The sequence below is a fragment of the Anguilla anguilla genome, chromosome 7, assembly GCF_013347855.1.
Source record: "Anguilla anguilla isolate fAngAng1 chromosome 7, fAngAng1.pri, whole genome shotgun sequence".
NCBI classification, from domain to species: domain Eukaryota; kingdom Metazoa; phylum Chordata; class Actinopteri; order Anguilliformes; family Anguillidae; genus Anguilla; species Anguilla anguilla.
Window position 1 is genome coordinate 16338412 of NC_049207.1, and position 24130 is coordinate 16362541.

The following is a 24130-nucleotide window of genomic DNA, read 5'->3' on the forward strand; positions in this document are numbered from 1 at the left end:
TGTGTAAAACAAAAAGACGCTAATCTATAAGCAGTAGCCTATCTGTGACACAAAATTTTGCTAACACGTGGCTAAAACCGCACATTCCCATGATGCTTCATTCATCATGGCGGCGCCCCGTTAGAGACATGCTTGTGTGTAAACATCGATGAAAACTTAGCGACACCCGCTTTTTCAAATATCTGGCAGCAGTATATCATTTCTGATAACGTTATAGAATAATCGGAAAGAGAACATTTACCGAATTGTAAAATGAAGACCAAATCGTCTTACCATAAATCTGAAAACACCTTCAGGGTAAGTGCTAGCAGGATTTGCTCCTAACTGTTGCTGTGGTTAAAAGGAGATGGTGTTTAGAATAATGTGACTTAACGTTATGCTGGTGGTGCTGACCAACACGGTTCTGCGATTTGGCTTGCTAGCTAGCGTTTGCTAAACAAAATGAGGTTAGCGTTTCATTTGAGTAACTAGGTTTCGCTATAGTGAAGGCGAGTGAGTGAGAAAGTTGTTGGCTAACTAGCAAGCAATTTACGGATGTTTTAAGTGATTCTGCTTTATTATTTGCAATGTAACCATCGTGGGGTTTGTTTCCTTACTGTTTTACAGTTTCTTACGTTCTCTGAACGGCTTGCCAATGTGAATATCGATGTTATCCATCGCATCGACAGAACGGGCAGTTACGATGAAGTAAGTTGCAGATGTGAACGAAACTTGACGTATAGTTTGCTTACTGGATTTGACAACATTTCAAATTAATTCTGATACAGGTCTTTATAAGAAAGATGTTGCTGCATTGACGTCTTCATGCTGTCATTGCATTATGTTTTTGACAATGTTTTCTCATCCTTAGGTGGTAGAAACATATTTTTTTGAAGGACTGACGAAATGGAGGGATTTGAATTTGACAGACCATTTTAGTAAGTCGAATGCATGCCTCTTACTTTACCAATGTTGAACGTCTAATCTGAACACGTCTCCCAGTCACTTTTGATAGCTGTGAATGCCAAAAGATGTCAGGTCATTTACATCAAATTATTTGTTTTGCAGCCGCCTTTTTGAAAGAAGTGATCCACAAGAGTCAGTCCTTCAACCTGCTCGTGTTCCACCAGCAGTCCATAGTAGAGAGTCTCAAGACCCACCTCAGGGTGCGGGACAGCCTGGCTTACCAGCCCCTGCTGGAGTGAGTATGATTTGTTTAGATGGGGATGGGGAGGACTTACAACTAATGAACAGTCATTCATCCTAATAGGATCCATTTTCTGATAAGCTCCAAGGTCTTGTTCACTCTTCTGAAAATATAAAATGGGACTTGTACACATTGAGTGTCTGTGTCCTCACCACTGTGTTTCGGCCACAGCCTGAGATCACTGCACCGAAAATAAGACCCCCGTATGTCCCTTTCTTGCTTACCTTGCTTGTCATTCTTCCTTTAAGCCTGGTGGTGCAGCTGGCCCGGGATCTCCAGGTCGATTTCTACCCTCACTTCCAGGACTTCTTCCTCATCATCACCTCCATGCTGGAGACCCAGGACACAGAGCTGCTGGAGTGGGCCTTCACCTGCCTCTCGTACTTGTACAAGTACCTGTGGAGGCTTATGGTCAAGGACATGAGTCAGATGTACTGGTGAGGATGCGGAACCCCCTGTTTATTTTTTATTGATGAGCGCATTACATAGTGTAATGTTGTTCGCTAGGTTGACAGTAGTTATTGATCATATATGGGCCATATCTTCATTTTTGGTGATATCACACTTCTGTATTCCTGAAACTAGCACTGATGTCCCCTACTTCTGTATGTTGCTCTGGATATAAACAACTGCTAAGTGATTATAATGTCATGTTATAAGTTTGATATGGTATCCTTCTATATGACTTCTTTGCTTGCAAGAAAATTTTAAGTTTAAGGGAAATGGTATTTGTTATGAGGTCTGTCAATTTCAAAGTTTAGGCCTCTTTAAGGTATGTAGACTTGAAACTATTACTATTACTATATTACTATAAACTATTACTTCTAATGCCTGACATTGACTTTGCATTTCACAGTTTATACAGCACTCTCCTGGCTCACAAGAAAGACCACATACGTAACTTTGCTGCAGAAAGTTTTGCATTTTTGATGAGGAAGGTAAGGCATCTGTATTTGCTGTTCTGAGGGTGGGTGGGGGTTCTTGGGTCTCAGTGTATGTGTGTGTGTGTGTGTAAGTTTAACATGACAATGCTTAACCCTTTTTCATGTTTGGTTTCTTTCCTGTGTGTTTCAGGTGCCTGATCTGGATGAACTCTTCACCTGCATGTTCCAGGACCTGGCTGATCACTCCCAAAAAGCAGAAGGTGTGGGACAGCTTCTATTCCAGATGTGCAAAGGGGTCCGCAACATGTTCCACTCATGCGCCCACAAGGTGAAAGTACAGTTTTTATAGTTATGAGAGAGTGGTGTTTTCCTATGTCCATAGCACAGCACAATCATTGTTGTCCACTAAGGCTAAAAGTAATTAATACCCACAAATTTTCTTACTGCATCATACTTATTATGCAACTCTTTGACTTACAAGAGGACACTGCTATGACTGTTGTCAATTCCATCTTGAATAAATACCAGGAAGTTTATTTTCAGCTTTTCCTCTCTATGTTTGCTGGTTGTGGTTTTACTGTATCATCTCAGCGCAGAAATGAAACCACTGTTGCTTGTTTGTTACTTACACTCGCTTACTCTCTCTCAATGTCCCTCTCCCCTGTCTCTTTTTCAGGCTCTTCCAGTGGCCATGCGGAAGCTGGGCCCTTCAGGTGAAGGTGGCGTCTCTCTGCCCTGGACAGCTGTTGGAGAAGCTCTGGATCACATGGCAGAAGCAGCAGCCGATCACATCCACAAGGAACACTTGCTGTTGCTGTGGGAGTGTCTAGAGGTGAGGGAGGAGTCTCGTTTAAGTAGGGGAGGGGTCAGTCGGCAGGTCTACAGCTGAAGGAGGGGTCTCAAGAGCAGTATGATGAGATGAGGGAGGGCTCTGTGCTGCTGTTTTACTCTGACGACCTATGAATTCACTGTCCTGTGGGTGGTGCCACTTTACAGAACTGCTTGGTGGAGGTGCTGCAGAAGCTTGAGTCCGGAAGCGAGGGCGGCCAGGTTTCTGAACACATGGAGAGGCTCCTGAACATCTACCACACACTGGCGGAGCACAGAGGCGGAGCCAAGGTCACCCGGCCAGAGTCTGTGTGTGAGGTGAGCGCAACCCGAGTGAGTGTGGAGGGCCCGCTCCCCTCCCTGCGAGTGTTTATGCAAGTGAGGTGGGCATTACATGTTTGTTTTTTAGGTGGGTGTTACATGTCTGTGTGCTTGGTGAAATTGTCAGTCCTTAATATCCAGAAATTGCTGATGGTTAATGTTTAACGTTTGACCCCCCCCTCGCCCCCCCATCCATCCAGACCTTGATCAAGCTGATCCAGGCCCCCCAGCTTTCATCATCCTGTCAACAGTTACTGCTCCAGGTGACATCATCACTGCTGCTTGGAGAGAACGTGTCTATGCCTGATGTTCTGATTCAGGGGCTGCTTACCAAGGTATGTGCTTGGCACAGGGATTGACTTGTTGTCGGCTTTAGGCAACTGCTTTTTTTTTTTAGATTCTTATATATATATATATGGATCCTCAGTTCTTATGGTCTTCTTCCCCTTTCAGATCTTCAGAATTGGAAGAGACCAGGACATCATCCTGCCCTTTGCGAAGGAGATGTTTGGCATGAAGCAGTTTGAACAGGTAAGTGCAGAGAAGGCATCAAACATGGTAGGAAGGGGTCAGCCCATTTAATCATGTTTGATTGGGTGGGTAGTTGATACATCATGCTTTTGTCTTTTCCTGAAATGAATGCCTTCAGTGGGTCAATAAAAAAGCTTTAAAAGCCAAATGTCTCTCCTCCCCAGCTCCTGCTGCCCAGTCTGTTGCAGTATCTGGAGCACATGTTTGGGAGTGAGGACCCTGTGACCCGCCAACTGGCCCTGGAACTCCTCACCAGTCTGATCCTGGCCAAAGCTGAACCGCCCTCCGACGGCTCCCTGGCCTTTGAGAAGTACCCCTTGGTCTTCACCGGCCAACTCCCCATGTGAGTCTCACCAGGTCTAAGGCCTTGTCCTGTGTTTCATGGGTTTCACCTTGTAAGTCTTATTTGGTGTAGGAATAGCACTGTTCATATACAGTTATTACAATGCATTGGATCTGTATGAAACACCAAAGCTTCTGCAGGGATCTTATGAACTGGTTTTGATGCCCTACCCTCGAGTAAGGTACTGAACCTGAATTGCTTCAGTTGATGTCCAGATGTACACATGGATTGTATGTGAAATCTAAGCTGTGTTAATCGCTTTGGATAAGAGCATATGCTAAATGGCTAAAATGTAATATTTCGCCTCCAGGATGTCTGACTCTACAGAGGCTAAACGGCCTGTGTCTGTGCCTCTGTATGTACTGTCGCTTCTCGACCGCCCAAAGGAGGAGGCCTTCGGAGACCTCTCTCACCTCTGGGCAGCCCTAGTGGTTCTGCCGCACATCAGGTGGGTTACACTGGCGTTTACAGCTTGGCTTGTTTCCCCCGTGTCCCCCGTGTTGCCTCGTCACAGGCTTTCACTCTCTCGCTCCTGTTTTTCAGGCCTCTGGAGTCAGGCAGCGTTATTCCCATGGTAACGGCGCTCATCGGTCGCCTGTTAGACAACGTGGAGGCTGGAGTTTTGGGAAAGGGTCAGTACTATGGTCTCCTTTTCCTCCATTCTGGATCAGTTTATGGTTCCTGTAGTTTATCCTAACTTTACTTATGCGTGTAAATGTATGTCATTGCTGGTCTGTTTTTGTTCCACAGGGGGCCTCTTTGTGGCCAGACAGGCCCTCAGCACCCTGCTCAGCTTCAAAGAGTCTGCTGAGGTTCTGGCCCTGGTTCCGGTGGAGTGGGTCCGGAGTATTATCCAGTAAGAGCTCAGGCATCTCCTGTCTTCATTCCATGGTCCTAGAAATCTGGTCATCTTTCTTATAATGTGCTGTGGTCAAAATGGGTACAGAAACATGCTGATGTGTGTTGGGTCATCATTTTTGGTTGAATGTGTGAATTTGCTACAGGCTTACTGTGTTTGTGGCGTTTGAGGTGGGGGCATAGTGATATGTTTGGGATAAAGTAACTGTATCCTGTATCTACTGCAGGAAGTTCCCCACAGACCTCTCTGCTCTGCTGCTGGGTGACCTATACTTCACAAGACTTTCACTGAATGGTTGCTCTGCCCACCTCTCCCATGATGCAATGCTGGAGTTGCACCAGATGCTGCACGCTAACCTCTCCTCCAATGTCTCTAAGGTACCTGAGTGAAATATCTCATGGAATTGGTCAGTTGGGTGTGCTAGAGTGTTTGAAGCTATGGTGTATGATGTGGTGTGTTTAGGCTAAATATGTGGTCAGGTGTGTTGTGATTATATAATTGTGTGTTGTAAGTAAGGTGGGAGGATGTTGTGGTGTAACAACAGTCAGCTTGTTTTCTGTTGACGTGATTTGGGCGTTTGTCTTGACGCAGATTCGACTCCTAACTCTGAGAATACTGACTCACTTTGAGGCGGACATTCCCAAACAAACTGAGGTAAGATTTTTAAACCACTTTTCTGATAACATGAAATCATTTGTTAGCCCTTCCCGCAACTCTGCCTCCTCTGTCAGTTATGGTAAGAATAGCATGTGCCTCCCCCAAACACGCTGAGCCAACTGCTGCCTCTTCACTCTGCTGTTGTGCAAAGCTGTGGCTAAATATGTACAGCCTTGCCGGGCTGCCAACCAGAGTCACCAATTGGCTCCAGATTGTGGAACATGTCTCTCCACTGACAAGTGGTTTAACTGGACCTGCTACCCCTCAGCTGAGTGGTTCCAGACATACTGTGTGTAATCCAATCTGACCGTCTCTGGTGATGTCACACGAGCTCACATCTTTTATCTTTAGCCCGTGAGGTCAAGAGGTCCTTTCTGATTAGGTCTAATGGGTCTGATATGGCCAAAAACTAAAATGCTCCCTTGGTCACAGTATTCAGGTTCACAGAGAGTGTAAATTCCAGTGGCGCTGGGCCTGACTGGTGCTGTTGATTCCAGGGTGAGGAGAGTGTGGAGATGCAGTCGGTGTTCAGGCTGTGTCTGCAGGCAGAGCTCGTTCCAGCCACGCTGCACGACTACAGGGAGAAGCTGCTGCACCTGAGAAAGCTGCGACACGACCTGGTGCAGCCTGCCCTGCCCCGGGGGCCGTTCCAGCAGGTAGGCCGCGCTCACGCATGCTCTTACAGGCATGCACGCGTATAAATGCACATACGTGGACACGCGTGCACGTACCGCACCAGGCTGTCCAGCAGGTACAAGCACACTCACATACATGAACGGAGTCATATGCGAATGCCTGTAATGTGGGTACAGTGCTTGAGTACAATGTTTGCTATCTGTTTCCTTATTAACAGTATATTCTCTCTCAGGTGCCCCTACGTTACCTGATTGGAATGCTGTTCATAAATTTCAGCCCCCTCTGGGACCCAGTTATTGAGCTTGTGGTGTGAGTACCTACTTTAGCATCTTACTTCTCCTCTCTTTCCCTTTGACTTCCCTCCTAATGCCACCTGCTCTTTATCATTCCTCATGCCTGCTCCTCTTTCTCAACACTGAGCATGTGTGAAGTGTGTTTCCTCTTTCCTCAGGACCCACGCAAATGGAATGGAAAATAAAGACTTCTGGAAGGTCTTCCATGAAAACCTTGAAATGGTGGCTGTTCTAGCAGGTTAGCGTGGCACAGCATATGCATACTTCTGCACGTGGTTCATGCGTTCTGCGCACGTCTGCATGCAGGCAGTTCCTCAGTGTTCTTCGATTGTGCCCCTCAGAGAAGGAGCTTCGTGAGGATGATGATGATGATGATGATGATGATGAAGACGAAGAGAAAGCAACGCAGACTGCCGCTCCTGACATAGACGTGGTCCAGAGCGGGGACTTGGGGGTTCTGTTCCTGGAGCAGCTGGACCAGGCCTCCAGCCCCAACGACCGCACAGACTTCACAAACTTCCGCTTCCTGCTGTGGAAGGCCATGGTCAAATTTCCCGACCGGGTGGAACCGCGCAGCCGCGAACTGAGCCCGCTGCTCCTGCGCTTCATCAGGTGAGTCTGGACAGTGCTTTCGCTCCTCCATGACCGGAGGTTCGCTCGGTCCTAGGAGTAACTTCTCCACCGTGGTCCTGGCCCATTCAGTACATGACTGCCATGCTTTTCTCTGCCCTCTTCCCCACCTTTGGTGATTGACAGTAAGGAGTTCTACCCAGCGGACCTGATGGTGGCTCCCACCCAGAGCCTTAGAAAGATGGGTGGCACCTCCACAGAAACCGAGAAGTCTGGGGAGGGAGAGCTGGAACCCAGGGAGGAAGAGGAGGAGAAGGAGCCAGCAGAGGTGTCCAAACAGGCTGGGAGAAAGACACCAAGGAGAGCAGCAGCCAAGTAAAGAAGCTTCCTGTTCTTCATACTATAGCTTCCTGTTTGTAAACCTGAGGATTGTGGGAGAAGTACGGAACCCACAACAGTTTTCTAATGTAATGTTCTACACCCAAATGTATCTGTACTTTACAACGGTTCCTGCATTAATCAGTCAAGCTGACTCAAAAGTGAGGTTCTGACCATGTCATTTCTGTTGACTCTCAGGCAACTTATTGCTCACCTGAAAGTGTTCTCCAAATTCACCAACCCCCGTTCTCTGTATCTGGAACCCAACCTGCATCAGCTATACACACAGGTAAGTTCATTTACATACTTTCTAGAGAACCGATAATTATTTGACTGATTGAAATGGTGAGCAACTGGAACAGTAAATCTCACAAATCTTTTTGCTCTTCAAAAGTTTGTGGATACAGCAAGTAGTTGAGTGTGCATGTACTGATAACATGGACACCTAAATCACTCTGATAAAACCTTTGAAAAATGAGAGCTTACTTCCCAGGTGTCTGAGGCACTCGTATGTATAACAGGAGGAAGAGAATTAATTTTAAAAAAACATTAATTCCTATTCTAATATATGCCTGCTGCATCCAATTAATTTCTATAGTGAAACTGAAAATTCCTGGGATTTTGCAACCCTACTCATGCTTTTCTCTTTGAATGTCCAGTTGCTGTGCCATCAGGACCAGGAGATCCAGAAGATGGCACTGGAATGTGAGCTGACTTACAAGCACCCCCACGTCCTCCCCTACAAGTATGACTTTTACAGTCCTCTTCCCTCTCTACACCTTCTCTCTCTCTGTACTTTTTTCCCCATCCAGATTTATGCAAAGACACCATGGGAACTTCTTCTGCGTCTACATCTGCAATGTAAGGGTAACCTACTGTTTCGTCATAGTGTTTCGTTGATTTGCTTCCGCAGGGAAAATTTACAGCGGCTTCTGGATGATAAGCACTTTAAAGAGGAGATCGTCCACTTCAACATTTCTGAGGAAGGGTCCGCTGTGGAAGCTTCACACAGACCCGATCTCATCCCTGTGCTAATGAGGTGAGACCAGGGCCTCCGAGAGAGAAAGAGAGAAACCAGCTTCCCATTTATCATAGTGAATATATTTTATATAGCTGTGTCAGCGAACGCTGTATAAAAATGTTAACTAAATTAATCACCTGGATAGTAGGAAATTACACAAAGTCATTTATTGTAAAGTACTTTGTGAGAAAGACCAGTATGTATGTGTTTATCTGTAGTCTTGTGTTTTGTCTACGTTGCTGTTATAATTCTCTCCCTTTGGTTTTATGACATCTCAGACTGCTCTTGTGAGGTCATTGTCCTCTGGATCATTGTTGTGACGTTGTTTCGGTGTCGCCATGGTTGTGATTTCGCCCCTTGCAGGATCCTATACGGGCGCATGCGCAGCCGGACTGGCAGTAAGTCTCAGGGCAAGGCCAGCACCACCACCCGCTTCTCCATAGTGCTGCGCTTTCTGGCTGGCTGTCTGCCTGAGGAGCTCGGCATGTTCATCGACCTGCTGCTGGAGCCCGTCCATCAGCACAGTCACGGTACCCTTGGACCTGCCCACTACCCATATGTAGTCTGAGTCTATCTCTCTCTCTCTCTCTGTCTATCTGTTTTTCTTTCTCTAGTTCATTCTCTCACTCTCTCTTTCTCTAGCTCTTTCTCTTCCTCTCTCTCTAGCTCTCACTCTCTTTTTCTTCCCAGAGTATGCTCACATTTCCAATGCACAAAGCATATTCTGAAATGGTAAATAACCAATAACAAACTTGAATAAACGTAATTTTTAAGGAAAGAAAGAACTCTTCACCCACGTGGCATATACCTATGAAGTGTGAATGATCTTCATTTATTGTTTTTGTCTCGCAGGTACGTGTGTGGAGGCGGTCCAGCGGGCGGTGGAGCAGACGGACCTCTCTGCAGTCCTTCCTCTGGGGCGACAGCACAGTCTGTTTAACCTCCTGGACGTGGTCATCCAAAAGCTGGGTCACCTGATCCACCAGTACCTGCCAAAGGTGCTGCAGATCCTGCTGTGTGTCACCGCCTCAGTCTGCACCATCCTGGATCAGAGAGACCAGGTATGCGCTGCGTGTGTGCGTTCGTGCGTGCGTATATGTTACCTGTTTAAGTGTTTGTTTATAGGTCTTTGTGCGTTACCTGTCCAGAACTGTGTTTACAGAGATATGCATGTTGTCTGTACAGGTGTGTTCTCACAGTAAATGTTTACGCTCTGTGCCATGTGTTTATTTCCTGCTCAGTTGAAAGCAGGCTGCATCAGTCCTCTGAAGAACCTGAGGCGCCTGGGAATCCTGCGGATCAACGACTTCTTCGACGGCTTTGAGTCGTACAGCTTCAGTGCTGATGAGCTGGATGCCGTGTTTCAGGCTGTGGTCTGGCCTCAGGTGCTGAGCCCATGCGTGTTGGGAGAAGGCCCTCATTTCCCACTGAATCTGCTTAGAATATCCAGAACGTTCCATGTGTTAACTACTATGTCTAGTTTGGATTGCACGTCGCCATCAAGGTTTAATGCTGTTGCTCTGTGTGTGTTTGTGTCTGTGTCTGTGTGTGTGTCCCTCCCCAGGTGTGCCGCCTCCCCACAGAGAGCCCCTACGCCCCCACCCCCCTGCTCAAACTGATCCGCGTGTGGAGCAGGAATGCCAGGTGAGCTCGCCTGGCTGACTGAAGAGGTGGAAGCGCTGAGCTGACTGCAGCGGGTCAAATGACTTCAGAATAAGGCCGTGACAAGCGGGAATTCGTTTCACACCTGAGGTTTTTCCCGTTCGTGTCTCAGGTATTTTCCTCTGCTGGGAAAGCAGAGGCCTGGCCACCTGGAGTATGACGTGCTGCTCAACGTCTTCGCCCTGCTTGCCGCCAAAAATGTTTCCCCGGCAACCGTTGCCATGGTGATGGACATCGCAGAAAGCCTGGTGACCACTCCGGACTTCCTGCCCACGGAGAGGGAGGCCGAGCTGACCGTAAACGGCGTTGTGGTTCCAGAGCCGGGCGACGGGTGTGAAATCCCTGCAGGTACTGAGCACAGCACACTAGGGGGCGTCACTCTGAAGCAGTGTTACTGAGTGCAGCAACTGCAGTCTGCATCAGGGTCTGGTGCTAAATCAGAGCCTGCACACAATTTTTGCTTTTGCTACTGCCACTCAACACTGATGGGTGGTATTTATGAGAATATTGAGAGACAACATCCAACTGTTCTTAACCATACAAAAATATATATAGATATAGCTGATGTAAAGACAAGATGAGTATGTTTTAGTGTTTTCTGATCATTTTCCCTGCAATGAGATTGTCAAGAATGAAAGAGAAACTATTTTAGAAATTTACCTTGTGGTGTGAGTTTGTCAAATATTTTTCAAACTTTGAGTCTTCTGTAAGCTCTGTAATCCATCAGTTCCCCTGTGTCTTTGCAGATGCTCTGACCCTGGGTTCAAAGCTCCTCCTCCCACACATCTCCACGCTGCTGCAGTACCTCGGCGGGGTTGTCCGCAACTCCGACCGTATCAAGAAAAAGAAGTTCAGAGCTCAAGTGAACAAGGAGCTGAACATCCTCTCAAAGTAAGCGCCAACATCTGACTGTCTCACTGCTGTCTGGTGTCAGTCTCTCCACAGACTGGACCCTCACACTGCAGTCTCACATCGGTCTCATTAGTCTCACCAGTGACCTTCACTCTGCACTTTCAGCACACTAAAGGTTCACGCCATTCTTATTTGATTGCACAAATTCACTCCTGTGCTTCAGACTGAACACTTAATAATCCACTTATGTATAATTAAGTTTTATGGTTCTGTTATGTTCCTTCTCCCTGTGTTTAACTTGAACTGAATGTATTTTTATCTCTGTATACTGTGTGAAATAGTGATAATGATTGAGAACATCATCTCTTCCAGGATCAGTAGTTTTTCCGTGCCGATCAGAAACATTAACCTTTTATGTTGCAGGATCAGCAGATTTGTGAGTGATAAGGAGCAGAGCTCCACGTTGATCAGCCTCCTGCTGCCACACCTCCACAGACCCCAAACCGCACAGGTGAGTCGGTCTGTTCCGCGTGCCCACAGTGTGGTGCTGGTGGCACGCAGGGGTGGTCATCGTCTCTGTGCTCCTGCAGGAGACGCTGCTCGACATCCTGGAGACGGTTCAGAACCTGCTTCGCCGCTGCGCAGACCCCACCTCCTTCCTCAGGCCCTTGAGCCGACTCTTCTCCAGCATCCACAGCAAGCTGCCTCGGCAGGCCCTGTGCGTCACCTTTCAGGTGAGTCCTACAGTCCTCGCTCTCCCTGCCCCTCCACCAGCCCTGCCTCCGCCCCCATAGACCCTCCACCAGCCCTGCCCTGCCTCCACCCCCATAGACCCCCCCCCCATAGACCCTCCCCCAACCTTGCCCCCACCCCTGTAGACCCCCCCCCCCCCCCCCCGACCCTACACCAGCCCTGCCCCCACTCCTGTTGACCCTCCCCCAGCCCTGCCCCCACCTCCGTAGACCCTCCCCCTTTCCTCACCCCCTTTTTCACACACTATGGGCAAATGCACAATTTCACGACGCATTTTCCTTTTTCCGCAGACGTTATCAGACCTAGACGGCGGACTGAAGTACATCACGGATGTGGCCGCGCAGGTAGGGTTCCTCCATGAGTCTCTCTCTCTCTTTCTGCAGCAGTTCTGCTGCTCCGGTGTCCAGCCTTTACAATCCCATAATCCCACGCTCTCCCCCGCTCCCAGCTCAACGCCTTCGACAGCCGCCACCTGGATGAGATCCACTTCGACGTGCGTCTGACGGCCTTCCAGGGCGCAACGCAGCGCATCAGAGAGATGGAGGCCCTGGACATGAACTACCTGCACACCATCATGCACAACTGCTTCCACTCTTTTGAGGTGAGCCTCCCTGTTTCACTCGGGTAGAGTAGAGAGACTGGTCTCAGTCAGTGGGTGGAGGATAACTGGTCTCTTTGAAGTTAGAAGATGTACTGATCTCCCTAAGCTAAGTGGTGAGAGAGACTCACCTGCTGAAGTTTGGTAGATGGTGACTCTCTTCTTGCAGGTTGTGAGGTAGGTGAAGGAAGTCTTGTGGTCACTAAGGTTGGTTTCCTTGTGGTTCCTTCCTGCAGATTGGGGACATGTCCTTGGCTGATAGTGCCAACTCATGCCTGGCAGCTATCGTCACACGGCTGGCGTCAGTGGAGCACACCGAGGAGGAGTACAGAGAAATCGTACAGCGCACCTTGCTGGACGCAGTACGGAGAGGCCTCGGCAGCAAAACGGAGGTACGCCATGTTCTGCATTTATATACACTTTGCATTAATGTCCATGTATCTTATAGTTTCTATTCTGTCTTTCTGTATTTGCATTGTGTCTTTCCTTGCCCCTGTTCACTGTCTCTCTGTCGGCTTCTCTCCTCCTTAGACCGTCCAGCAGGACTACACCACGGTCCTCTCCTGTCTGACTCGGGCCTTCCCCTCTCGTCCGGAGTTCCGAGACCTGGTGCAGCTCACTGACTATAACGACCCTGAGTCTGACTTCTTTGAGCACATGAAGCACATCCAGGTACACGCCAAGCACTTCCGGGTCACCTAGCAGAGCCTTTGGCTTAGAAAGGAGACCTGAGACAACATTCTGGAACATTCTGTATGGCTTCCACAGATCCACAGAAGGGGGCGTGCCCTGCGGAAGTTGGCCAAGCAGCTGACTGAGGGAACGGTTGTGATGTCCCCAAAGTCGCTGCAGAACTACATTATGCCTTACGCCATGACAGCTCTGTTCAGCGAGAAGATGCTGAAGGTAGGGCTTGGTTTCTTTGAGTGTTTCTGTAGGTGCTGTGTCTTGGGCGAGGTGTTGACAGGCCTGTGTGGAATGTATGTTGGCAGAATACATGTCTAACTATTCTCAGATCTCATGCAGACTTGAACAAGGCTTGATGCATCTTAGCTATCACCTTCCCACTAACAGAAATGACATAAAGCTCTTTAGATAAATCAGCTGTCTATCTAACATTGATATGGCACGTAACTTAGTGGTGCAAACGCGTCATTCTTATCTACGAAAACAGTTGTGTGGAAATGATTAGAGGATGTGGTATATCATTCATTTTAACATAGATTTTTATGATGTTGCTAGGTATGAAGTCTTCTCCAAAAAAGGCAGTGTGTGATTGTCTAGCACCGTGTGCGTTCATTTATGTTAATAGTTCAAGTCGTTGAATTTCCATCATTGTTAAATTTATTTAAATCATTGTTGCAGCTAGCCTAGCATTGTGCGTATGAGACATGAACTCTATGTTTTTGTATTTGTAAACTCACTGTGTAATGTTAATCTCTAACGTGTTTCCCTGCAGCATGAAAATATGACCTCGGCCTCAGTGGAGGTGATTGGGTCCGTGTGCAGGTGTCTCACCTGGTCCAGGTACCTGTATTACCTCAAGTACTTTGTGCACGTGCTACAGACTGGACAGGCTGACCAGAAACTGGCTGTCAGGTATGTTGGAATAAGAAGCTCTGTGCTTCCTTAGGCATGGGTGTGTGGCTGCATGTGCGTGGATGGTGTGTGTTGATCGGCTTTGTCTTGCAGCCTGCTGGTAACGGTGCTGGAGGCGTTCCACTTTGACCGGGAAACCCTGGGGAGAGAGCTGGAGGCGATGAAGAGTCGAGAGACCGAGAGTGAGTGAGCAGCAGAGTAAGAGATGAAGGAGGGCTGTTTGTCTGTCTGCTGTCATGTGACTCACTTCTGCTCCGGCTCCCCCTCCAACAGCTGCCATGGAAGAGGAAGGCGAGGAAGAGGAGGAGGCCGTGGAGATGGTGGAGAGTGACGGTGAAGAGGCTGGAGAAACAGTGGACAAAGAGCCGGTGCCGCACGCCACGGAGAGGCCTGACGAATCCAAATCGGCCTCGCTGGAGGAGGCGGTGCCTTCGGGCGAGGCAGTGGGGAAGGTTCCCAGTGGTCTTCCTCAGAGCAGAGAGGAACTGGAGTCTCTGATCACTTCCATCCATCAAACCGTCACTGGGAGCGTTCTGCCCAAACTTCAGAAGTGCCTCACTGCCAAGGTCAGCACTGCGCACTCTGATGTTGTCATCTCCCTAGCTCGAAGTGATGTCACGCCAAATAAGCTGTAGTGTCAGTTCACTCAATGCTGCAGTGAGCAGGCAGTTATACCAATTATTGTTATTATTACTTTTTTTTTTTACTGTGGCTTGCAGGTAAAAAGGGATGAGGAGCACAAGCTGGTGAAGTCCAAGGAAGTGAAGGAGGAAGAGGTGGTGAGGGTTCCCATTGCCTTCGCCATGGTCCGCCTCATGCAGACTCTTCCGCAGGAGGTCATGGAGGCCAACCTTCCGGGGTGAGCCGGGTTTATGTGCAGTGTGCTTCAGAAAAGGGAGCTCATTCTGTTTATATGCACTAACAGTATCATCTGCGTGTGTGTGTGTGTGTTGGCAGTATCCTGTTGAAAGTGTGTGTTCTCCTGAGGAATCGGTTCCAGGAGATTCGAGATGTGGCACGGAACACCCTGATCAGAATCATAGAGACGCTGGGCTTTCGCTACTTGCAGTACCTGCTGAAGGAGATGAAGAGTGTCCTGGTCAAGGGATACCAGGTGAAATGCAGTGTGTTTTTCTGAGGATGTGTGTATGTGACTTGAAGTGAATTTTGGGATGTGTAGTTCTATAGGGAAATAGCGACTCGAGGATAGAATATGCAGTAGTGTATGAAAAGTAAGAGACTAGTATGGTGGTGTCACATTCATGGCATTCACGCCAAATTGTGTTTTGTACATTACAATGACTGCAGACAACCGTAAGTTCACTAACTCTGGCTTGGGCTAGTTTTGTGCTGGAATTTGGTTGTTGTTTTATGAACGCATTGAACATGAAAAATAAATATAATTTCTATAATTTATCAGCATTAGAATGTTCAGTTAAGAACGTTCTTATCGCATGTTTGTGATCTTACACTTTAAAGGGTTAATGCAAACTGATCAGCAGCCAAGCAGACATGTTCAGAGAATCCAGTGTGTCAGTATCTCCTTATATACAGTAAAACACATGCAGATGTCCATGACATGCTGTAAATTATGTCACAGCCTCATCACTGGGCCCTGTAACTCACTCCAGTAGACCCAGTGTTGATTTATCTGTGTTGCCCTGACCTTCGGAGGGTCAGCTAATCTAAGGACCTCCCAAACAGACATAGCACATTCTTATGTGACATCTAACATTTGTCCGCACTAATCATAGAGAAAATAAAACTGCAGCCTTCAAAGCACAATTAATAAGAGTAATCATTATATGATAATCAAAGTTACCCAGAGAAGAATTTATGAATGGACTGAATTGTGAATTTGCCTGATGTGTCCAGTTCACATAAGCAGACCCGGAAACACAAAGGAATGGAGATTAACGGTTTCAGTTAGTGTTGAGGGTGGGGGTATAAAAGTCACTACGTATGGACAGCACATGCCACTGTGTGCGTGTGCCACTGCGTGCGTGTGTGTGCGTTTGCACACAATCAAGTACAGGATACAGACATGCAGTTCCTCATATCATTCTGCGTCATTAAAGATACAATTATCGAGAAGTGCATTCCCCCCACTACAGGAGGAGCAGTAATGACATGATCTATGTCCTGCAGGTCCACGTGTTGACCTTCACTGTCTACCAGCTTCTGTCTGCCCTGTGCCCCTCCATGAAAAGCGGAGACCTGGACCCCTGTATGGACCTGCTGCTGGAGGTCAAGAGCTCTTCTGACTTTTCTGCAGGATCAATCACTCTCATTTTTGAACATCCTTTAGTTAATGTCATAACTATATTAAGTAGACAATACGTTTATGGTTTATGGACAAGTATAATTATGAGAGATTGCAGCTTAGAGAACGTGATGTGGTTGAATGAAATATTGATATTTTGTGTCAGTTGACAGTTGTGCCATTTGTTGTGTCAGTTGACAGTTGTATCATTCAACTGGTCTAAAAAGGCTGAAAACATGACTTTTGAGACTAGTTGAATGACAGCAAATTTTCTATCCGCACCTGTCCCAGATCTTCAACAACGAGTTGTTTGGCTCCGTTGCCGAGGAGAAGGAAGTGAAAGGAATCATTTCCAAGGTCATGGAAGCGCGAAGCAGCAAAAGTATGGACTCGTACGAGCTGTTGGCTCAGTTTGCCGGGCGGGAGCATGTCACCCAACTCATCCTGCCACTCAAAGAGGTAGGAGGAGCTATGCATTACATTTTATCCGAGGTGCGGCCCAAAATGCAATGTTTTGTATTTAAGCACTTCTCCCTATACCTTCATTCTCCCTCCTCCGCCCCCCGCTTTAACTGTATTTCATTGCTCTTTGTGTTTGAAGTCGCCGCTCCTTGTCTCCTGTAGATTCTGGAGACCACGGCCAGTCTGAAGGTTTCTCGGAGGGTCCATGCGGTGCTGCGGCGAATTGTGTCTGGACTTCTGCTCAACAAGAGTATGGACAATCGGTCCATTCTGCTGCTCAGCCACGGGCTGGTCAGCGAGAGCCTTCCGCTTCTCACCCAGAAAAACAAGTATGATGCATGCGTGGACATGCACTGATGCATACACACACACACACACACACACACACACACACACACACACCTGCGCTTGCATGTGCATATACCGAGACACATCTTCGCACACACACATATGGATACGCTGTCATACTATTCAGTGACATATAAAGTGTCTGGTCAGTGAGATACCAGGCTATTTTGGAGTGTAGAGTGTAACAGCTTTCTTCTTGTAGGGAGAAGGGGTCTGTGAAGCCCCCCCCGGACCCCCGGCTGCCCCCGGCCAGCTGCCTCCTCCTGCCACCGACGCCTAAAAGGGGCGGGAATAAAGCGCCAGTCAGCAGCCGCACCAACATGCACATCCTGGTGGACACTGGGCTCAGGGTAATGCCATGCTGCACCACTCACATTGTTTGACTGTCAGGCTCAGGCCTCTTGAGTCACTGCTGTTCCAAGAACACCCACTTAAAACGCACTGCAGCTAAAGCTTATGCGTGTCTCTGATGCATTCGCCTGTGATCCAGCATTTTTGACTGTGTGGGCTGCATGGTACCACAGGAGAGCCAAGCTCCAATCTGAGAAGAGCTTTTTCTCTCAGTGATGATAACCAGTACCTTTCAGTTTCTAGGCCCATCTTTGGGAGATACTAATGCAGTGATAACCCTAAGAACCCTGGCTGACTAAAACCCACCGGGCAGAACAAGCTAGCCGCTAATAGTCCTGCCGCTAATTACCTTATTCGGCCTTGGACCGTATTAGACCATGCACCACTAAGCTATGGGGTAGTCTTCTGATGAACCAAATAACATATTTCAGAATGGAGACTAGTGCATGAGAGTGGTGCATGGGGAGTGCCTGAAACACCCCCCACCACCACCACAACCCTGCTGAACAGGACTAACCTGTCTTCTTCCCTACAGCTGTTGCACATGAGTCTGAAGAGGTCAAAGGTTAATTCGTCAGATGCGTCTGTTCTGGAGATGCTGGACCCGTTTGTCTCACTACTGTTAGACTGTCTCTTCTCTATGCACGTGAAGGTGAGTCTCATCCAGGTCCCTGTTGTCTATGTATGCATGCGTGTGTGAGCGAGTAACTGTCCTCTGTGTATATATGTGTGTGTGTGTGTGTGTGAGTAACGTGCTGCACTCTGTACCAGGTAATCACTGAGGCTCTGCAGTCTCTGTCCTGGATTCTGAAGTTTCCTCTTCCTGCGGTGGAGAGCAGCGCTGAGAAGCTCACACGGCAGCTCTTCCTGCTGCTCAAAGACTACGCCAAGGCCGGAGCTGCTCGCGGAGAAAACTTCAACCTTGTCCTCAACTGCTTCAAGGTACCACACACACCAGGAATTCTGTCATTACTCGCATATCTACCGATACATCAGAATTCCAAGATGTCCCTCTGACAGTATTTACAACTCTTACTTTCTGTGTCTCAGTCAGGTCATCTCTGTATTTGTGCCTACTAGTATGCACCAGACTGAAATCCTCTTTCTTCCCTGTCTGCTAGTCTATCACCATCCTGGTGAAGAGTATGAAGACTCACCAGATCTCTGACAAGCAGTTGCAAGTTCTGCTGGGGTACGCTGAGGAAGACATCTACGACCAGTCCCGCCAAGCCACAGCCTTCGGCCTGCTCAAGGTAGCACCCTAAACGCACTCTCGGCCCCCTCCTCTCTCCATGTTTGCTATGTTGTATTTACATGATCCTCCCGGCCTGTATTGAATAACTATCTCCCCTCCTGTCCTACAGGCTATATTGTCGAGGAAACTGGTGGTTCCAGAAATGGAGGATGTGTTGAAGAAAGTGGCCAAGCTGTCAATCACTGGTCAAAATGGGCAGATCAGGGTCCAGTGCAGACAGGTCAGTAAGCAACTCCAGTGCCTTTGTTGGGGTGCGGTGTGTGGGTGCTATGTTTTATAACACAACTCTGGGTTATTATGAAGCTGTCTGGCTTGCAGTGCCCCAGGATGTGGTCTGTCACAGTGCAGTGCGTTTGTGATGGGAGCCTGTAATATCTCTTTTGAACAGATTTACCTTAAGTACCTCCTGGATTATCCCCTGGGGAAAAAGTTGAGGGCACACCTGGACTTCATAGTTGCACAGCTCAGGTAGGTGAATGAATGAAAGGTGAGCTGATTTGGATACGTACTTCTGGGAAACAGGTGTGCGTCACCTGGCCTTCTGAAACATGGTTTGGGAAGAAGCTGCAGCAATAAGCTGGGTTCATTACACTTGTCTGTAACAGGACGTGCAGCTCTGGCTGTGGATAGTTCTGTGATCACTCAAGCCAATGAAACATCTTCCCTTTCTATCCCTCTTTCTCTCAGTTATGAATATGACACTGGCAGAGAGTCGGCTCTTGAGATGATGGCCTACATTTTCCAGACTTTCCCTCAGGTATCGTGACAGTGTTTATGGTGTGTGTGTGTGCATGTTTGCGTGTTTGTGTGCTTGCGCGCGTGTGTATGATGAGTCATGTCGCCTTTGTCGTCTCCCAGGATCATCTGCAGCAGTACTGTGGGCTGTTCTTTGTCCCGCTGGCCCTGGTCATGGTGAATGATGACTCGTCGTGCTGTAAGAAAATGGCGGCTCTGGCAATCAAATCGCTGTTGAGCAAACTGAGCTTGGACCACCAGAATACCATGTTCACCCTGGTCAGCACCTGGCTGTCCAATGAGAAGGTACTTTCACCTAGTCATCAGCTGGCCCAGGACAGATAACAGTGACCCTCTGACCCATGTGTGTGGATTGGGACAGCTTTGTCCTGAGTGTGTTTAAACAAGGCAGGATGACCTTTGACCCTTGTTAGTAGAGCTGGAACCTGTGGGCTCTGACCCTTTTATGTACAGCATGAAAGTAGGTCCAGGAGCCCATTGAGTGGCACTTAAAATCCTGAACAGAAATGGCACCCTGTGACCAGTGAGACCTCTGTCCTCTTTGCCCTTGCAGGTGTCCCACCGTCGGCTGGGAGCTCAGGTGTGCGGGCTTTTTGTGGAAGTGCAGGGGGAGGGGTTTGCCTGTCGCCTTGACACCCTGCTGCCCCTGATTGAGAAAGAAATGCACCCGTCCAACTACGAAGATGTGAGACCTTCCCTGAGACCACATTCAAAATTGTGATATACTAGCAAAAGCATTAACACACTACATTGATCCTCTAAAGAACTGACCTTGCGGTAGAGTAATCTGCAGATTGCAGAAATTTATTGGAAAATTAAATCCGTGGTTTCTGACCTTAGTCTTATGAACACCTTAAAGGTATTAACACAATGCAGGTTTGTCTTTGAATCATTTGCTTTGTCTATGAATTTTTCATAATCTACCAGATGTTTAGTTTTAATGGTCGTGTGTCCACGCTTAAACCAATTGATCAGTTGAATTATTTTGTTACCTCTTTTTACGTAATTGTTCGCAATATAGCATAATAAGCACAAAATGAACATGAGACTGTTATTCTTCATGGAATGCTTAGCTATTTCTGACATAATGTGGCTTTAAGCGGGTAAATAATCCTTCTAGACATGATAAGCACCTAATTAAGGAACAGCTTGTTAAAATTCTGGGATTGCAGCTGTTGCTGAAACAAAAACCAGCATGCACTTAAATTATAACAATGATAACAGCAGACTTCAGCCTAGCAGATATGATCTCTTTCTTTCTCTACCTGTCTTTTAGGGTACATAGGGCTAGGGCGTAGGGTAACAGGGTAGGGTGCAGTTTAAGTTGCAGGGTGAGAAGGCTTGGGTACAGCTTAGGCTGCAGGGTTGCAGTGTTTGGGTACAGTTTAGGTTGTAGCGTAAGAGTTTAGGGTGCAGGGTCACAGGGTTAGGGTGCCATGTCACAGGGTTATGGTGCAGGTTAGGTGTGTAGGGTCACAGGGTGAGGGATTTAGATCTGGGGTAAAGGTCGCAAGGCTGGGGTACAGCGATATGAGCTGCTTTTCTCCCTCTGACAGATAGAGGAGGAGGAAGAGGAAAAAGCCGTTGACAGACTGCTCTTCAGCTTCCTGACGCTGATCACCAAACTCATCAAGGAGTGTGGCTTCCTCCAGCTCAGTAAACCAGCGGAGACACTTACCCAAATCTGGAGTATGTCTGCATTAAGAGTCGGGCATTTACACAGACCATAAACTCACAGGTTGTCTAATTCACACCTTTCTGAGTGTTGCATCACATAGCAGATAATACATGGTCTACTCTCCACTTTTCAAAAAAATTTGAATTGAATCAATTGCACACTTTATCTACTTCTGCCCCGGAAATGGCACAAAAGTAATCTGCCTCAGATTTAACAGCAATCTCTTTCATGGTATCGGTTCATGACACTGATGGGGAGGAACTCTCGATTCTCTCCTGTTCCTTAGACCACACAAACGCTCACCTGCGGCACCCTCATTCCTGGGTGTGGCTGACGGCCTCCCAGGTGTTCGGCCAGATGTTCGCCGCCCACAAGCCAGAGGAGCTGGTCGCCCAGTGGAGGGGTCTGCAGGGTGACATCACGGCAAACGTGCCAGTGGCCACCAAGTACCTAGTCACTGACCTGGACAAGAAAGTGAGTTAACATTCCACTCCTAGAAGAGGTTTAGAGAGAAGAGTGGGGTTTAAGACGGGGGTGGGGGATATTTGAAAGGTTGCATTTAATAAGAAAGGAGGAACTTGCTGTTTGAGCTTTTACGTGTTTTCAGAATGTCACTTCCAGCCAAAAATGGTGTGCAGTAGCTGGAATGTTGTTTGGACCTGTATTTGTGAAAAGTAGGCCTACCAACCGGTTTCTCCTGTGCCTCCAGGAGAATGATGATATTAAATGGCCTGGCAGAGTGCCCAGTTCTGTTCCTGTCTCTGGGCATCACTAGCGCTGTACAGGACACTGGGCCGTTGTATTCAGTGGGATAATGTTGCTCTGTTGGATCCAGGCCCAGTGGGTCTCATAACTCCACAGTACACTGGGCTTTTGTCTTCAGAGTTTTTCAGGACAAAGGGCACCCTCTTCCTCCATGCTGTGTCCTGTAATATGAATCGCTGTGTTGATGGGTGCTTATCAGAGGTATAACCCTCTCATCCTCCCCTACCTGCTTCCTGTTCCCAGATGAGAGAGCTGGTCTTATCATTCTGCAGTCAGCTTCAATCCAAGTTCCTGGATACATCTCTGGGCGAGCAGGTAGGACAACCTGGGACTTTATTCAGTACCACCACGACTTGTGCCAGACATTTGTGCGAGCTTTGTCTTTGGAAAGCTTGGCATTTGTTTCAGCATTAGCCTTACACAGCCTGGAAATTGTTTCCACATTACTGTGACACACAGGCTTATATTGTTTCATGGTTAACAAAATGCAGGCCAGATGTTGCTTTAATGTTGGCAAGCCGCAGACCAGATGTTGCCTCAGCGTTTAGTATGACACAGGTTGGAGGCTCCTCCTACATTTATATATCCTGAGGGGAGCCTGGACCATGAGCAGACCTTTCAAAATAGTCTCTGTCCTGTTACCATGGAAACTAAAGGCCCTAAAGGCAATGAGTGTTCTGGAAATATAATCCTCTTTCTGTTAGGGTTTATTCATGAGAATCATCTCTGCTGTTGGGCAGATGCTGGGTATAAACTGCCTATAATGCCTTTATTTGCATGTAGAACAACAGCCATCTGTGTGGTCATTTGTTAGTTTCCTCCCCAGTCACTAATGGAGCTTTGCCGTTATCAGGTGATAAAGAACCTGCTGTTTGTGGCCAAAGTGATTTACCTGATATCACCGGAGTCAGAATCAACAGAGACCCTAGAGCAGGTTGATGAAGAGGAGGATGAACAGAAGGAGGCTGAGGACGATGAGAAGGAGGAAGAGAATGAACGACCTCCATCCTTACTGTGGGTGATGAAGAAGCTGTCTGTACTGGCGAAGAGGGAGGCAGCAGATACGCCCAAAGTGCCACTGAAGGTGACGCACGCTCGCACATGCACACACACCCACACACAACAGTGAACGCTCATTCTGATATACAAGGCCACTGATGTGCGCTCAAGCTGGCGGAAGACCGCTTTCTGCAGTGACTAATATTTATACATTTTTTGTGTCTTAACCATTTCCCCAGAGGACGTGTGTGTTTAAGTTCCTGGGTGCCATGGCTGTGCATCTGGGGAAAGACCACCTCCAACCATACCTGACCACCATCATTGCCCCACTCTTCAGGGAGCTGGACAGCACCTATGCTGATCAGGGTAAGCATCTCGCTGCCACCCTTTCATCTACAGTGAAAAAAACTTGCCAAATCACACTGCCGTTTCCTTGACCATGTTCTGGTTGGTGGTTAATCTGCAAGTGATTTCTTTGGTCATGTCATAACCATAATGTGACTGTGCTCTGTGGTCGGTCCCTAGACCCCACTCTGAAGAACCTGTCCCAGGAGCTGATGGACTTGCTGAAGAAGCAGGTGGGACTAGAGAGCTTCTCACTGGCTTTTGCTGCCGTGCAGAAGGAGGCCACACAGAGGAGAGCCATGCGCAAGAGACACAAGGCCATGCAGGTAAGGACAGGCCTTGGGGCAAAGGAGACAGTGTTACTGCCATACTCATAAAAAGCTGTTGTCTGCTACCTCTACTGGGCTGCTGTTCGGCTGTGCTTTCCACCCAGTTCCAACGGACATTTTCCCACTCTTTTCCTCCTGTCATCTATACAGGCTGTTGCTAATCCTGACATCGCAGCCAAAAAGAAATTGAAGAAGCATAAAAACAAAATTGAAGCCAAGAAGAGAAAGATCGAATTTCTGCGTCCGGGATACAAAGCCAAAAAACAGCGTAGCCATGGCCTGAAGGACCTGGCCATGGTGCAGTGAGATGGCCCTGTCTACAGTTGATGACATCACCTGACTGTACAGTCTACTGCTGATGACTTACGTCATCAGTTTCAGCTTTTGAGGAAGCATTTATAATCTTGAACAGTGCATGTTTGAGAAACTACTGGATGTGCAGTTAAATGTACACATTTTTATTGCAAAGAAATCACTTTTGTATAAATACCTTCAAGAGCTTTGAGGTCAAGAAAATAAAGATTTTGCTTCCAAGGAAACAAAACCTGTGAGATTTTCACTAAACTAACTTACAAAAACTTGATTATGTGCTGAAATTCCAAAAGCAA

At 47.7% G+C, this 24130-nt stretch overlaps 1 protein-coding gene across 1 annotated transcript; it reads left to right on the forward strand.

The window, feature by feature from the left end:
* The first annotated feature begins 80 nt into the window (after window positions 1–80).
* On the forward strand, window positions 81–24064 carry utp20 (UTP20 small subunit processome component). Its single transcript, XM_035424899.1, has 62 exons — window positions 81–297; window positions 607–687; window positions 851–917; window positions 1048–1180; window positions 1435–1623; window positions 2043–2124; window positions 2261–2398; window positions 2747–2902; window positions 3067–3216; window positions 3420–3554; window positions 3673–3750; window positions 3915–4093; window positions 4404–4541; window positions 4637–4725; window positions 4844–4949; window positions 5179–5329; window positions 5544–5606; window positions 6107–6265; window positions 6478–6554; window positions 6697–6776; window positions 6880–7150; window positions 7295–7483; window positions 7685–7775; window positions 8146–8231; window positions 8400–8525; window positions 8871–9037; window positions 9360–9568; window positions 9749–9892; window positions 10072–10151; window positions 10282–10517; window positions 10916–11060; window positions 11445–11532; window positions 11612–11755; window positions 12065–12118; window positions 12223–12375; window positions 12609–12764; window positions 12904–13044; window positions 13141–13278; window positions 13832–13971; window positions 14065–14153; window positions 14245–14537; window positions 14691–14830; window positions 14929–15085; window positions 16120–16218; window positions 16526–16693; window positions 16859–17025; window positions 17247–17394; window positions 17931–18047; window positions 18167–18337; window positions 18517–18648; window positions 18760–18870; window positions 19039–19118; window positions 19338–19407; window positions 19509–19691; window positions 19960–20091; window positions 20963–21095; window positions 21371–21558; window positions 22093–22164; window positions 22703–22933; window positions 23088–23214; window positions 23374–23519; window positions 23673–24064. The coding sequence occupies exons 1-62, from the start codon at window positions 253–255 to the stop codon at window positions 23826–23828; spliced, it is 8364 nt and encodes a 2787-aa protein (XP_035280790.1). The 5' UTR covers window positions 81–252; the 3' UTR covers window positions 23829–24064.
* Window positions 24065–24130: the final 66 nt, after the last annotated feature.

Coding starts and splice junctions, on each gene's coding strand:
- utp20 (XM_035424899.1), top strand. CDS start 253: ATGAAGACCAAATCGTCTTACCATAAATCTGAAAACACCTTCAGG. Junction 3,217..3,419: donor GGCCAGAGTCTGTGTGTGAG/GTGAGCGCAACC, acceptor CCATCCATCCAG/ACCTTGATCAAGCTGATCCA. Junction 10,518..10,915: donor CGGGTGTGAAATCCCTGCAG/GTACTGAGCACA, acceptor GTGTCTTTGCAG/ATGCTCTGACCCTGGGTTCA.